At 36.9% G+C, this 14,951-nt stretch overlaps 1 protein-coding gene across 3 annotated transcripts in view; it reads right to left on the reverse strand.

Annotated features, from left to right (window-relative positions):
• NUP188 (nucleoporin 188) overlaps nucleotides 1-14,951 on the reverse strand; it is a 47,595-nt gene that overhangs the window by 17,132 nt on the left and 15,512 nt on the right. For all 3 annotated transcript variants that reach the window (XM_037007968.2, XM_037007969.2, XM_037007970.2), the window contains exons 9-15: nucleotides 9,169-9,380; nucleotides 8,163-8,277; nucleotides 7,332-7,532; nucleotides 6,393-6,482; nucleotides 4,885-4,950; nucleotides 3,435-3,554; nucleotides 2,705-2,831 (exon numbers count right to left, since the gene is read on the reverse strand). In XM_037007968.2, coding sequence (XP_036863863.2) covers nucleotides 2,705-2,831; nucleotides 3,435-3,554; nucleotides 4,885-4,950; nucleotides 6,393-6,482; nucleotides 7,332-7,532; nucleotides 8,163-8,277; nucleotides 9,169-9,380 — 931 coding nt within the window. The remainder of the gene's footprint in view (nucleotides 1-2,704; nucleotides 2,832-3,434; nucleotides 3,555-4,884; nucleotides 4,951-6,392; nucleotides 6,483-7,331; nucleotides 7,533-8,162; nucleotides 8,278-9,168; nucleotides 9,381-14,951) is intronic.

Raw genomic sequence — 14,951 nt, forward strand, 5'->3', positions numbered from 1 at the left:
TGGATGGATCTAGAGGGTATTATGCTCAGTGAAAGAAGCCAGGCAGTGAAAGACAAATATCATATGACTTCACTTATTTGTGGAATATAAAAACAAAACAAAATGAACAAAACAGCAGTAGGCAGAGACACTAAAAGGTAACTGGTGATTACCATGGGGGAGGGGTTGGGGTGAGTGGGTGGGGAAGGTGAGGGGGATAAAGGGACACAGAAATTCCCAATCATCATATAAGTTGGTTACAGGGATGGTAGTACAGCATAGAGAATATAGTCAATGGTTCTGTAACATCTTCCTATGTTGACAGATAGTTAACTATACACTAGTGGGGGTGAGGATTTAATAATGTAACTGTTGAACTCCTGTGTTGTATATTTGAAACCAACATAAGATTGTATATCAATGATACTTCAATTAAAAAAAAAAGAAAGAAAAACAGCTGAGTGCAGAGAGTGGTTTTTTATTCAAATGACGACTACAAAAAGACCACTGACAGGACTACAGGTGCCTCAGTCAAGTGGATCAGTGGTGATCCTTTGGGAGAGTAAGGTGTTCTTTCTATATTTCATGCCTTGAATACCTAGAATACAGTGAGCTTGTGTGTATATTACCCAGTCTTTCTTATGTGCTGCCAGCAGGAAAATAATTACTTCATTTTCCTATAACAACTTGGCACTATCCAAAACTTTTTATTTATTTTTCAAAAATTGTGGTAAAATAACATAAACTTGACCACCTTAACCATTTTTAAGTATAAAGTTCAGTGGCATCAAGTACATTCACACTGTTGTGAAACCATCACTGTCCATCCAAAGAATTTTTATCCTCTTGCACAACTGAAACTCTGTCCCCAATAACCAATAATTCCCCATTTCCCCAGCCCCGTCCCAGTCAGCCACCATTCTCCTTTCTGTCTCTTTAAATCTAACTACCCTAAGTACCTCATAAGATTAGAATCATGCATCTGAACAGACACTTTTCCAAAGAAGAAATTCAGAAGACCAACAGGCACATGAAAAGATGCTCCACATCGCTAATTATCAGGGAAATGCAAATTAAAACCACAATGAGATACCACCTCACACCAGTTAGGATGGCCAGCATCCAAAAGACAAACAACAAATGCTGGCAAGGATGCAGAGATAGGGGAACCCTCCTACACTGCTGGTGGGAATGTAAATTAGTTCAGCCATTGTGGAAAGCAATATGGAGGTTCCTCAAAAAACTACAAATAGAAGTACCATTTGACCTGGGAGTTCCACTCCTAGGAATTTGCCCAAAGAAAAAAAGACCCCAGATTTTAAAAGACATATGCACCCCTATGTTTATTGCAGCGCTATTTATAATAGCCAAGATACAGAAGCAACCTAAGTGTCCATCGATAGATGAATGGATAAAGAAGATGTGGTACATATACACAATGGAATATTATTCAGCCATAAGAAGAAAACAAATCCTACCATTTGCAACAACACAGATGAAGCTAGAAGGTATTATGCTCAGTGAAATAAACCAGGTAGAGAAAGACAAGTACCAAATGATTTCATTCATTTGTGGAGTATAAGAACAAAACAAAACTGAAGGAACAAAAGAGCAGCAAACCCACGGACTCCAAGAAGGGACTAGTGGTAACCAAAGGGGAGGGGTTGGGAAGGGTGGGTGGGGAGGGAGAAGGGGATTAAGGGGCACAATAATTCACAATCACAATATAGATAGATCATGGGGAAGGCAGTATAGCCCAGAGAAGACAAGTAATGATTCTATAGCATCTTACTAAGCTGATAGACAGTGACTGCAATGGGGGGTGGGCGGGGTGAGGACTCGATGATCATGGGTGAATGTTGAAACCACAATGTTGTTCATGTGAAACCTTCATAAGATTGTATATCAATGATATTTTAATTTTAAAAAGCATAGAATCATGTAGTATTTGTCCTTTTGTGACTGTCATACTTCACTTATAATGTCCTCAAGGTTCATCCATGTTGCAGCTTTTGTCAGAATTCCCTTTCTTTTTAAGGGCTGAATAATATTCCACTGTGTGTGTGTGTATGTGTGCATGTATACATATATATGTCTATATGTACCACATTGTTTATCCATTTCATCTGTCAGTGGGCATGTATTTAAAACTTTACTATATATACCGTTTTACCCAACAATCACACCTGGGAAATTCTATGTACTAAAAACAAAAGCACCAGTACGTGAGGGTACATCAATTTAGCATTGTCTGTAGTAGCAAAAACTAGACACAGACTATAGTTCCCTCAGTAGAGGAAGGATAAAAAATTATGAAACATCAAGAAAAATTATGTAGTTATTAAAAACAATGAGTCAGGTCCATATGTAATTAAATCAGCTTGCAGAATGAATTTGTGAGGGTACACAGAAATGTGTAAAGGGCACACACCAAACCCTTGACGTTGATTATCTGATGGAGATTGGTCTGAAGACAGATAAACTTTTTAAGATATATCTTGGAGTTATTTCACTTGTTACAATGACATGCATTCTTTTTTTAAATAAAACAATGTAACGATGTACAAAAGTGACAACTAATACTTATCAACAAATCAACAAGCACATTGGAGAGGAGAAAGAACTGCTTTAAGGGCACCTTGGCATGAAATAATTACAACAGCAAGGATGGGGTCTAAATACAGGCAGTAGGAAAGAGGTTCCCCAACCAGGGTCTCTACCTTACCAAGAGGGTAAAGGAGTTTGGGTGTTTGCCTCCGCCACAGAGTTCCATCTTCGTGGGAGATCACATCATGGGGCTTGTGCTTATAAAGTTCATTGTAGAAAGACATCTTATCCAAGAAACTATACACCTGCCAACATGCAGAAAAAAACCCAGCCACAGATTTACCTAGGGGACACGTGAGGCCTCCCACATCTGCTTTTCTGCTCTTTCAGCCAGACTGTGTACGTGCTGACCTTCAAACTTCTTACTAACCCTTCTTACTAACTGTGACTGTCCCTGGAGTTGCTTCTACTCCTTGCCAAATCTGCACTATCCTTAACCCCCAACTCAAGGCCCCTCACCCCACAGATAACTGTCTGCTGAACAGTATGGTTTCTACTACTCAGATGACAGTTACTATATACCACCTCGCTTTATGATTTATTTATCTATGTATCTATGTATCTATCTATCTATGTATGTATCTATTTATCTACCTATCTATCATTTATCTATTGTTCTCTTCCAATTAGCTATTCAGTACCTTTATATTTTGTCCTATTCCCTCAGTATCTACAACAGATAGTTAATAAAAAGATCTTCACTTAACTCTATAGAACTGAGGCACTTTCTCTGGCATTTCTCACTCATCTTCAGACTAATTCTTACCTTGGCAGTGAAACTTCAACATAGAAAGCAGAAAGGATTTCTAAAAAATCTCTTTCTTCAGGCATCCAACTGAACCACCTACCTTTTTGGCAGTAGACTTCCCTGATACAAGGGCTCGCAGCAACTGCAGGAGTGGGGAGAGGAGATGGGGAAACATTCCACACACACTGTCCAGAATGATCCCAAGACCAGAAGTTGGCTCCTACGTGCAAGGGGAGAAGTCACTGACCTTCACGTTATCCACGATTTAACCCATCTCCAAACTGCCCAGCAATCTTAAGAAAATCTAAAATTAATCCTTTCTTTTAGGCAGACATCATCACCTAATAATTGAAGACCTGCATATTTCCACTGAAAAAGGCTATCAACAACCAATTTAGCTCTTTGGTTTCAGTTGCAGAAGTGAGATGACTAAGGGAACGTCATCATTACAGTAAGATTTTGCCACTGCCTATGACCTTCAGAAGTCACCCTGTGGCAAATGTGGCTGCCCAGGCAAGCGGAAGCGAAGGTATAACTGGAGTGCTGAGGCAAAAGGACGAAATACCAGTGGCATACGCAGAACAAGGCACCTAAAACTTGTACACCACAGATTCCAGCATGGATTCCTTGAAGGAATGACACCTAAACCCAAGGGGACAGCTGCTGCAGCATCTGGTTCAGCTTAAGGATTTCAATGACTAGTTACACAATAAATGTTATGGTTTAAAAAATAAAAATAAATATTTAAAAAAATTTTTTAGTTAGGACCTGAACAGAAACTACTATTGCTGCCAGTAACCTGTCCCCAGCCACCCTCTCTGTAGGAAGACAACACTGTTCACTTTTGCATGACATGGTTCCCAGAGTGAAAAGCAACCAACATGTCAGCATTTAGCCACCCACAAGAGAACAGACCCTCAACCTAAGTATTGCTTCACACCAGCTTCTCCCAGGAGCACTGTGATTCTCTAAGACTCGATGGTGTCTCAGTAAAAAGGGGGGTAAGATACCTGGGCAGATCAGTCAGGCCACAGTTCAAGGGAAAAATCCACCAGCTGGGCCTTGCAGCTGGAGGCTACAGTCAATGCCAAGACTAAGGACTAATGAGAAACTGTTCTCTCCAAAGCCAAATTCTTACTCTGACCAGCTATAATACTCTGATAACTCCCCAACAGGAGTTTAAGAGTTACTACAGCACTACTGGTGCCTGAGATTCCAAATGTGGATCACAACTTGGTGGACAGGACAAAGAGCATACGGTTAAAAACATGGACTACAGACTCAAGCCAGACAGAACTGGACCCTGATCCTGGTTGTCTGTCTAGCTGTGAGACCTTGGGCAAGTCTCGTCACATCTTTCAGCATAATTTTTCCTTCTATGCAAGTTGGTGATAACAATGCTATCTACTTCATAGATTTTTTTATATAGATTAAATGAGAAAACAGACATATATGCTTAGTATATACTAAGACTTTTTACACAGTAAGTGCTTGATAAATATTTTTGCTACAAAAGAATACCATAGCATGACTCCCTTTGACATACTTACCGTCCCCCAGAATAGCTCTGGAAGGGTAGGGTCTGCCAGTACTTCACATGCTGTGTCTATCAGATCCTGTTGAAGGAAAGGGAAGAAAATGGCTTATTTTCCCTAGATGAACGAGTCTGTATTCTGTTGAAATAAAAACACCAATTATACCTTCAAAAAGACGTCAGAAAGAACTCCAAGTCTAAAAAGTAAGATTATATATATATACCCTGTCCAGAGTGTGTTGTATCTGCTGTATGATGTTAGATAGATTAACCTGTCTTAATTTCAAATTCTTCATCTGTAAAATGGTGACAATATCCACTTCACAGTATTACATGGCAAGGATTAAATGACATAATGTATGGGGAAGTGGACTGCAAATTTTTAAATGCCACATATACAAGGCTCAGCTACACTCCCTTTAGAGGGCAAGAAGAATGCCCTTTTAATTTTTTTATCATCAGCACCTAACACAGACCTTGGCACACAGTGGGAATCTAATAAAGGCTTTCTGGGTGATTAAAAGAAAACAAGCACTAGGGCTCTTACAACCCATGTTCATACCAACCTTCTAAGTATACAGCAGGTTACAAATGTGACCAGAATTTTGGCAAAGGATGCAGAACTTGTTCGTTCTATGCCCTAGAGCTTTGGAAATTGAGTCTTTCAATTGACACCAATTTTTTCTTTCCAATGATAAGAAAGTTTCATGTTTACCAATTTCATCAATTTCTAAAATAAGTCACTAATCATTAAAAAGGAATACAATGACTTAACTTCTAAAAAAATTTCTCAAGTATCATTTCCCATTGAAAGGAACCAGGGCTTCTTAGAGAAATGGCAGATTCCAGGTCTGGGGCAGGACTATTCTAAGGCAATGCTGCAATGGTTTGTCATACCACAAAGCAACGGGACCGAGCTATCCAACCATGTGAGGGTGGCGCCACACTCAGCAGGTGGTCTGGAAGGGCTCTTACTGCCAAAGATGGGCAACCCAAAGGTTAGGACTAACTGCAATGGATTAAAACAGTTTATAGACTTAAACCTGTGAGTTCACAATGATATGTAAAAATATTTTAAAACCCTCACTAGCCACCTTCGTAGGATACTAGAGAAAACTGGTAAATATGGGAAAAGAATCAAGTATAGTACTCTATGCCAGAGTATCAAATCATTAATGAAAACAAATTTAATCTTTTTACAGAGGTATAATTGACATGTATTGGTTTCAGTTGTACAACATAAGATTGGATATCTGTATAAGTGGGGACTTGATAATGGGGGGAATCTAGTAACCACAATGTTGCTCATGTGATTGCATATTAATGATACCAAAAAAAAAAAAAAAGATTGGATATCTGTATACACTGTGAAACAAATTTCCTTGTTATAGCAATGTTCCAGCCAATGCACAAATTAATACCTGAAATGTATGGTGTTTGTTAAATCAACTCCAAAGGGTTATCTTGGAGACATGAAGGCAGAGTTGGGCAGTGTAGAGAGCCTCATGGAAGCTAGACACTGACCTGCTGACTGCCCAGCGTGTGCAGCTCCAGAGAGGTGAGAGCGAAGGAAAGGAGCCCGTAGATACACATGCATGCAGTGCTGGTGGTACACTGTAACGGCAAAGGAGTAGGTAATTTGGAATGACACAACTCTTCCCCATTGAACATAATCCTACATTAATACAGTCTGTGAACAAATGGGAAGGGAATCCGAGGCTTCCTAATTTAGTCCCAAGATCAGGAAGACAAAGGGAGAAAAGAGAAAGCAGGAACCACAAATGTTATAGCTAAGTCAAGAATAAAATCAATAGGAACCATTTTAAAAATGATCAAAGTTTTCATGGGGAATAATCCAGTCCAGAGAAAGGTCTGTGTGCTGATATGAATGATGCAACTGCCTGAACTGTCTCCAAGATAAACCAACCAGTGCCGCCGACTGGGGTCTGCTGGCTATGGTTTCATTTTAGCGTATCAAAACAAGCTGACTAAACTGCCACTGAAATTAAGCCCCAACACAAGACTCAAGGGATTTCTAATTCATGCTGTTACAGGTGAATGAGTAAGCACCCAAAAAAGATTTCTCCAGGCAATCTGGCTAAAGCTATCTTCTAGGAGACAGACCATAGTGGCAGAGTCAGACATAGTGGATTCAAACCAAATGCACCACTAACTGGCAATTAATGTTCCTGTGAGCAGCTATATTTCTGAGTCTCAATTTCCTAATGTGTAAAACAGGATGGTCCCTAGGGCAATGAACTGTTGTAAGGCTGAAATGAGATAATATACAGAAAGTGCTGAGCACAGTGTTTGGTCATAGCAAATGGTCTATAAAGGTCACTTACAACATTATCATTATCCATGTCACTATTATGATTATTACTATTATTTTGATTCATTAGTGAGCTTATGCCCTATTTTTTGCCCATTCTCACACTCAAATACCAACAGCTTGAGCCTCACATCATTTCCCCCACTGGCCAATGAGTGGAGCAGTCGGGTCAAGTACTGAAATACATTCAGCCGGATGGCTGTACCGCCTATCTTCCGGACAACACTGCTCGTCTCTTCTGGATTCATGGTGTGACGGAGGAGAGCCCAAGCCAACAGCACTGGGGCATGATGCGGAATGTCCCCGAAAGACAACATCAAATGGTCCATATCCTAGGAAAAGAATAACATCTGTGACACTAAAAAGAAAGGGTTAAGACCTCTCCACAGGATCCTTCATCATCTTAGTAAGTCTTCCTTTTATCCACAGCGGCTCCCTCTCCCATTCTGATACTTTACTCTTCCCAAGCTCCCGACTACTCACTAATAAACTCTCCAATTACTCTTCCCTTTACCCACATTTTTTTCTCCTGATTTTAAATTATCTTCATCTAAGATTACAGAATACATGTTCAAATGAAGACTCCACCAAATTTCCTCTGCTATTTCTTGAACTTTCTCTGATCTCATTTTCTGTCTTTCTAACCATCCCATCTCAATGTTTTTCCCCTTTCCTCTTCTTTCACAGGCTCCATAAATGCAGACACCCACCAAGGCTTTGTCTTTGGGCCTCTTTGGCCTTTTACCATCTCTCTGAGTGCCTCTACTCATTCCACAGATTCACCTATCACCTCTGTCTGTATGGATAACTGACAAATCTGAGATTTCTTCCAGATTCAATTCTTAATAATGTAGGACTTCAAATTCCACAACAAGAAAAATGTTATGTGGCAGTGCAGTTGAGCAGTTAAAAACATACTATTAACTATAAATCATCTGAAAAGGAGGCTGTTCCAACTTTACCTGACAAATAAGCCCGTCCTGGGCAAACTGGTGCAATTCTCTTCTGTCATCCAAAGCATACTTATGCAAGGATTCAATATCCATGCCTTCCACCAGGATAAGGGCACTGAAGTAGCTGGGAAAAAAGGTATCATGGTGTCATATACTCTACTCTAAACCTCACTGGAGAATAATGTGAAATCTAAGATACTTCAATATCAAAAAAAATTATTAATGAGTAATTTTTACATTCTTTTTTCATACTAAGCCTTCTAAATCCAGTATGTGTTAACACTTTGGCACATCTCAATTTGACCAGCCATATTTTAAGCACTTGATAGTCGTACGTGGGTTGTGCCTACTGAAGTACAAACCTTAGTACTAAGGATTTCTAGAGCCACCAATTACACATGACCCAAACAGTCTTTCTGCTCAAGTATGCATCTGTTCAAGAGGGAAGAGGCCTTAAAATGTGGATATATCCAATTCAAAGTTCAGAGACTATGACCTCAAAATGGGCAGGGAACACATCTGCCTTGTTTATCACTGTCTTCTTAGCATCTGTGCAGTGCCTGACCTATAGCAGTTGCTCAACAGATTTTTTTTTCTATCATTAATCTACAATTACATGAAGAACACTATGTTTACCAGGCTCCCCCCCTCACCAAGTATCCCACACACACCCCACTACAGTCACTGTCCATCAGCATAGCAAGATGCTGTATAATCACCACCTGTCTTCTCTGTGTGCTCAACAGATTTTTTGTTGAATGAATGGATGAACCTCTTAGATTAAGATGGTAAGTAAAAGAATAAATGCAATACTAATTTTGAGGGACCATGTCTCTCACAATCCTAGTCTGTACTCCTTGTATGATCTGGAACATGGTGGTACACTCATCTATTTCTTCACCCGTTAAGTGAAAAATACACCTATCCCTCCCCTCACCCATCTACACTGATAGAATATCAATGCTCTGAACATGGTTCCAAACAAGCTCTATGACCTCAATTCATTCATACTCACCCAATCCGATCCACAAAATGATCCATGGTCTCATCCACCAGGTGCCTGTTCGTTTGCCTACTACCAAATCCTTGGTCTTTAAACATCTTGGTTAATGCCAGTAGGTCACTAGGTGTCATCTCAAAGTATGCATAATGAAGGAAAATAATTTCTAGCAGCATGGACTGTTCCCGAAGACATTGAACAAACCAGCGAGACACCTGGCACTCAGTCTATACAACCAATGAAGAAATAACGGTCAAGAAATAAAGCCAAATTTAAAAACATATTTAAAATTTTAAGGTTATTTGTATTAGCTAATACATGTATAAGAATAGGGTAAAAAAAAGGTTTCCCTCCCTACAATTCCTATTGCCCAGTCATCCAAACCTCTCCCCAGTAGAAACCACTATTAGAAGTCCTTGTCTCTCCTTCCACTAACATGTCACACACATTCATTCATTCATTCTATAGTCTGCCAGTCCATCTCTCCATCCATCCATCCATCTACATGTCCATCTCTAACCCAAATAATATATCAAACACAATTTTGATTACTTTTTTCACTTAAAGATTATTTCCTCTAGTAGTATATTAAGAATTTCTTTGTTTTTCATTCCTTTTTAGAGCTGCACAGTAATCTATCAGTAAGTCCCCTCATCATTTCCTAATGTTTCACAGTACTCCACTACATGTAAATGCCGTGATTTATAACCAGCTACTTGGATGGGCATTTAGGTTATTACCAATCTGTGGTACTAAAAAATAGTTACACAACTCACAGAACAACTAGATAAAAAAATGAGAAAGGACATAGGAGAGCTAAACAATTCTGATTGGTAATTGTAGACCACCACTTCCAACACTACCAAATACAAGTTCTTTTCACATGTACATGCTATGTTCACTAGGATACACCACATGATGGGATATGAACCATGATACAGAAAATTATAAAGGTTGAAATGATACAGAATGTTCTTTGATCATAAGGAATCAAGTTAAAAATCAGCAACAAGACCTCTAAGAAAACATCTAATGTTGGAAATTCAACAACACACTTCTAAATAATTTTCAAAGAAAATCACAAGAGAAATTATCAACTATTTTGAAATGAATGATAATGAAATCCAACATATCAAAATTTGTGAACCAAAAAGCAATGCTTATGCACTACTTATAGTTATTTATTAGAAAAGACCTAAAATCTGTTATATAAGTGTCTACCTTAAAAAAATCAGAAAAAGAGCAAATTAAAAATAAGAAATAAGAAAACAGAAATATCAAAGAAGAGATCAATGAATTATAAAAAGGACAAACAACAGAGAAAGCTGAAGACAAAAACTACCACTATCAGAAATGAGTCAGAAGACATCACTACAGATCCTACAGATAGTAAAAATATTTTTTAAATATCATTAACAGCTTTAAGCAAATAAATTTGACTACTTAGATGAAATGGACAAATTCCTTGAAAGATACAAATTACCAAAAACCAAAAAGAAACAGGAAACCTGAATAGCTCTCTATCGATTACAGAAAACTGAATTTAGAATTTAAAACTTTCCCACAAAGAAAACTGTAGTTTGAGATGGCTTCGCTGGTAAATTCCATCACACATTTGAGGAAGAAATAATAATACCACACAAATTCTTTCAGATAATAGGAAGAAGGAACATTATTTGTGAGACCAATATCACCCTCATATAAAAACCAAAGACATCACAGGAAAACTACGAACACAAAATAGGCACAAAGATCCCTAACAAAGTTTCAGCAAGTCAAATCCAGCAATATAGAAAAAGCAAAATATACCATGACAAAGTGGGGTTTATGCCAGAAATTCAAGATTGCTCTGATATCCAAAAAATCAATATAACTCACTATATTAACAGAGTAAAAGCGAATAATCGTAAGAGTATTTAAAGATGCAAGATGCAAAAGAAAATGGACAGAACTTAACACTCATTCCTAATAAAAACTAAAAAACCCTCAGTAAAATAAGAATAGAAGGGAATTCTCACTTTGATAAAGGACAGCTACAAAAATAATTTACAACATTATACTCAATGGTAAAAAATGAAATGTTTTCTGTCTAAGATCAGGAACAAGGTAAGAATGTTGGCTTTCTATTCAACACTGTCCTGGAGGCCCTAATTAGCTAATAAGACAAGAAAGACAGAAGACATACAAATTGAAAAGAAGTCAAACTGTCCTTTTTTACAAACAGCACAGTCATGTGCATAGGAAATACTTCAGAATAAGTGAATTTATTAGCAAGGTAACAAAATACAAGATACTGTAGAAAAATCAACGGTATTTCTAAATACCAACAGTGAGCAACTGTAAAATGAATTAAAAATAAAATTACAATGGCATTTACAAAAGTAAAATATTGAAGAATACATTTTACAAAAGATACATAATACTTGAATACTGAAAACAATAAAACCTTACTTAGGGAAATTAACAAAGATGTACATAAACTGAGGGTTATACTAGGTTCATACATTGGAAGACTTAGTATTAAGATGGCAATTCTCCTCAAATTGATCTATGGATTCAATAAAATTCTAACCCAAATCCTAGAAAACTGCTTTTGTTTTTGGAGAAAAACAAGCTGATTCTAAAGTTGATATAGAAAGAACAGTTCAACATTTTGAAAAAGAACAAGGTTGAAGAAGTCTAAACTAAATATAAGGCTACAATAATCAAGACAGTGTGATACTGGCACAAAGACAGATGTAGAGTTGAACAGACCAGAGACCGACTCACACTTACATGATCACCTGATGATTCACAAATATGCCAAGATTTATCAATGGGAAAAGACAGCCTTTTTAATAAATGGTACTGGAAGAAGATATCTGTATGGAGGAAAAAATGAATCTTCTCCCTTAACTCACACCATGCATAAATATTAACTAAAAATTACTGCCCTAAATTTAAGAGCTAAAACTATAAAATTTCCAAAAGAAAAATCTTTGTGGCATTAGGTTAAGCAAAGATTTCTAAAACAAGGCCCAAAAGGCAAGCATCATAATAGAAAAATCTAATAAAACAGATTTCATCAAAATTTAAAATTTTTGCTCTTAGACACAGTTAATGTGAGAAAAAACACGTCATAACATGGGAGAAAACATTTGTAAACATCCATCTGTCAAATGGGTTGTCTCCAGAATACACAGCAAACTCTTAATAATTCAGTAACAAGACAAACATCCCAATAAAAACAATGGACCAAAGATTTGATTAATCGCTTCTCCAAAGTTACAAGCAATTAAGCACATGAAAAGATGCTCAACATCACTGGTAATCAGGGAAACACAAATTAAAACCACAATGGGACACCACTACACACCTATTAGAATGTCTAAAATTAAAAACAGTGATCATACCAAGTATTGTTAATGACATGGAGCAAAAAGATTTCTCATACTTTCTGGTAGGAATGGAAAATGGTACAGCCACTATGGAGACCAGTACGTTATGCTTTATAAAGACAAAAACACACACTTACAATATGACCCAACAATCCAACTCTAGGGTATTTATTTATCCAAGAGAAATGAAAACGGACATCCACACAAAGAGATGGACATTAATGTTAACAGTACATTATTCAGATAGCCAAAAAAACGGAAATAACCCAAATATCCACAAAGTGATGAATGGAAAACAAAATGCGACATATCCATACAATGGAATGGATTTAGCCATAAACAGGAATGTTACATGATAAAACATGGATGAATCTCAAAACCATTATGCTAAGTCAGAAAAGACCACACAGTGTATGGTTCTATTTTCATGAAAGTTTAGAAAAGACAAAATGATAGTGACAGTTAGACTTATAAATGGTTAAGCTGATAAAAATTTTAAGTTATGTGCATTTTACCGAAATAAAAGAATCATAGTAATTTAAAAAACCGATGGTGACAAAAAGCAGATTAAGGGTCACATAGATTAACTGCAAACTTTCTGGGAAGACAAAAATGTTCTACATAGTGACTGTGCAGGTGGATACCACATATAACTATATGTAATTGCAAAACTCAAACTGTACACTTAAAATAGTGAATTTTATTGGAAGGAAATTATACCTGAATAAAGCTGAGGAGGGGAGACTACGGATTTTTCATTTACAGAATTTGAATTTATGGGATAAACTCAAAGTGTAAATGCTAGGTCAAGAAATATGTGCTTTTCAATTTCTAGTTATTGTCAAGTTTTCCACTTAAAAATATACCAATTTATGCAGCAAGATACAACTGAGTACTCATTATCACATCCCTTGGAAGAGTGTTGTCATGTGAATTTTTTCATTGCTTTTGCCTGTTTTTCTACTGGGTTTTACTTATTTATAGGCATGCTTTCTGTTTTAAGAACCCTTTGTGACACGAATTTGTCTTTTGACTTTGTTTATAGCAGGCACTGTTTTTGTTTTTGCCTTGCAAAAGTTTTTGATTTGATGTTGCTTGGTTTACCATTTTTCTTCTTTTAAGACTTCTGAGTTTTACTTTAAAAAAATCTCCAAGACAAGTAATGCTCTATAGCATCTTACTGCACTGACAGACAGTGACTGCAACTGCAATGGGATCGGGGGGAAACTTGATAATATGGGTGAATGTTGAAACCACAATGTGGCTCATGCGAAACCTTCATAAGATTGTATATCAGTGATATCCTTAATGACAAGAAAAAAAAGTCCCAAAGATCACTCTTTTCATTAAAAAAATTTTTCAAAAAAAAAAAATCTTCTCCATTGCAAACAAAACATTTTTTCTTCTAGCACTTTTATAGTTAAATTTGGTTTAATTTAAATCACTGATCTGATTTTCTTTTGACAGCAGGTATGAGACAGAGATACAGTTTAATTTTTCTCTAGATGGCTACCCAGCAGTGCCGACATCCTTTATTGAATGAATTTCCCCACTGATTTGAAATGCTCCCTTTCCCATATACTAACTGATTTACTATCAGTATTTGGGTCTATAGCTAGACTTTCTAAAATACTCTATTCACCAATCTATTTAGTGGTGCTTTCAATTACTGTAGTCTTATTATCTAATTTTTTTTCATTATTTCCTTTTTCAAAAATTTCCTGGCTATTTTTACTTGTTTTTCATACAAATTTTAACATCAGCTTTGTCCAGTTCCAAAACAAAAGGCAAAACAAACACATGTTGGTATTTTTTCTGGATATGCACTAAAGTCACAGTTTAATATAAATAGTAACATTTTTGTGGTACCGTCTTTATCATCAAGAATATGGTATGTCCTTCTATTCAACATAGTTCTGGAGGTCCTCGCCACAGCAGTCAGACAACACAAAGAAATAAAAGACTTCCAGATTGGTAAAGAAGTTAAACTGTCACTGTTTGCAGATGACATGATATAGTACATAAAAAACCCTAAAGAATCCACTCCAAAACTACTAGATCTAATATCTGAATTCAGCAAAGTTGCAGGATATAAAATTAATACACAGAAATCTGTGGCATTCCTATTCACTAATGATGAACTAGCAGAAAGAAAAATCAGAAAAACAGTTCCATTCACAATTCCATCAAAAAGAATAAAATACCTAGGAATAAACCTAACCAAGGAAGTGAAAGACCTATACCCTGAAAACTACAAGACACTTGTGAGAGATATTAAAGAAGACACCCATAAATAGAAACACATCCCATGCTCATGGATAGGAAGAATTAATATTGCCAAAATGGCCATCCTGCCTAAAGTAATCCACAGATTCAATGCAATGCCTATCAAAATACCAACAGCCTTCTTAAACGAACTAG

This window comes from Manis javanica, chromosome 2 (genome assembly GCF_040802235.1).
Source record: "Manis javanica isolate MJ-LG chromosome 2, MJ_LKY, whole genome shotgun sequence".
Classification (NCBI taxonomy): domain Eukaryota; kingdom Metazoa; phylum Chordata; class Mammalia; order Pholidota; family Manidae; genus Manis; species Manis javanica.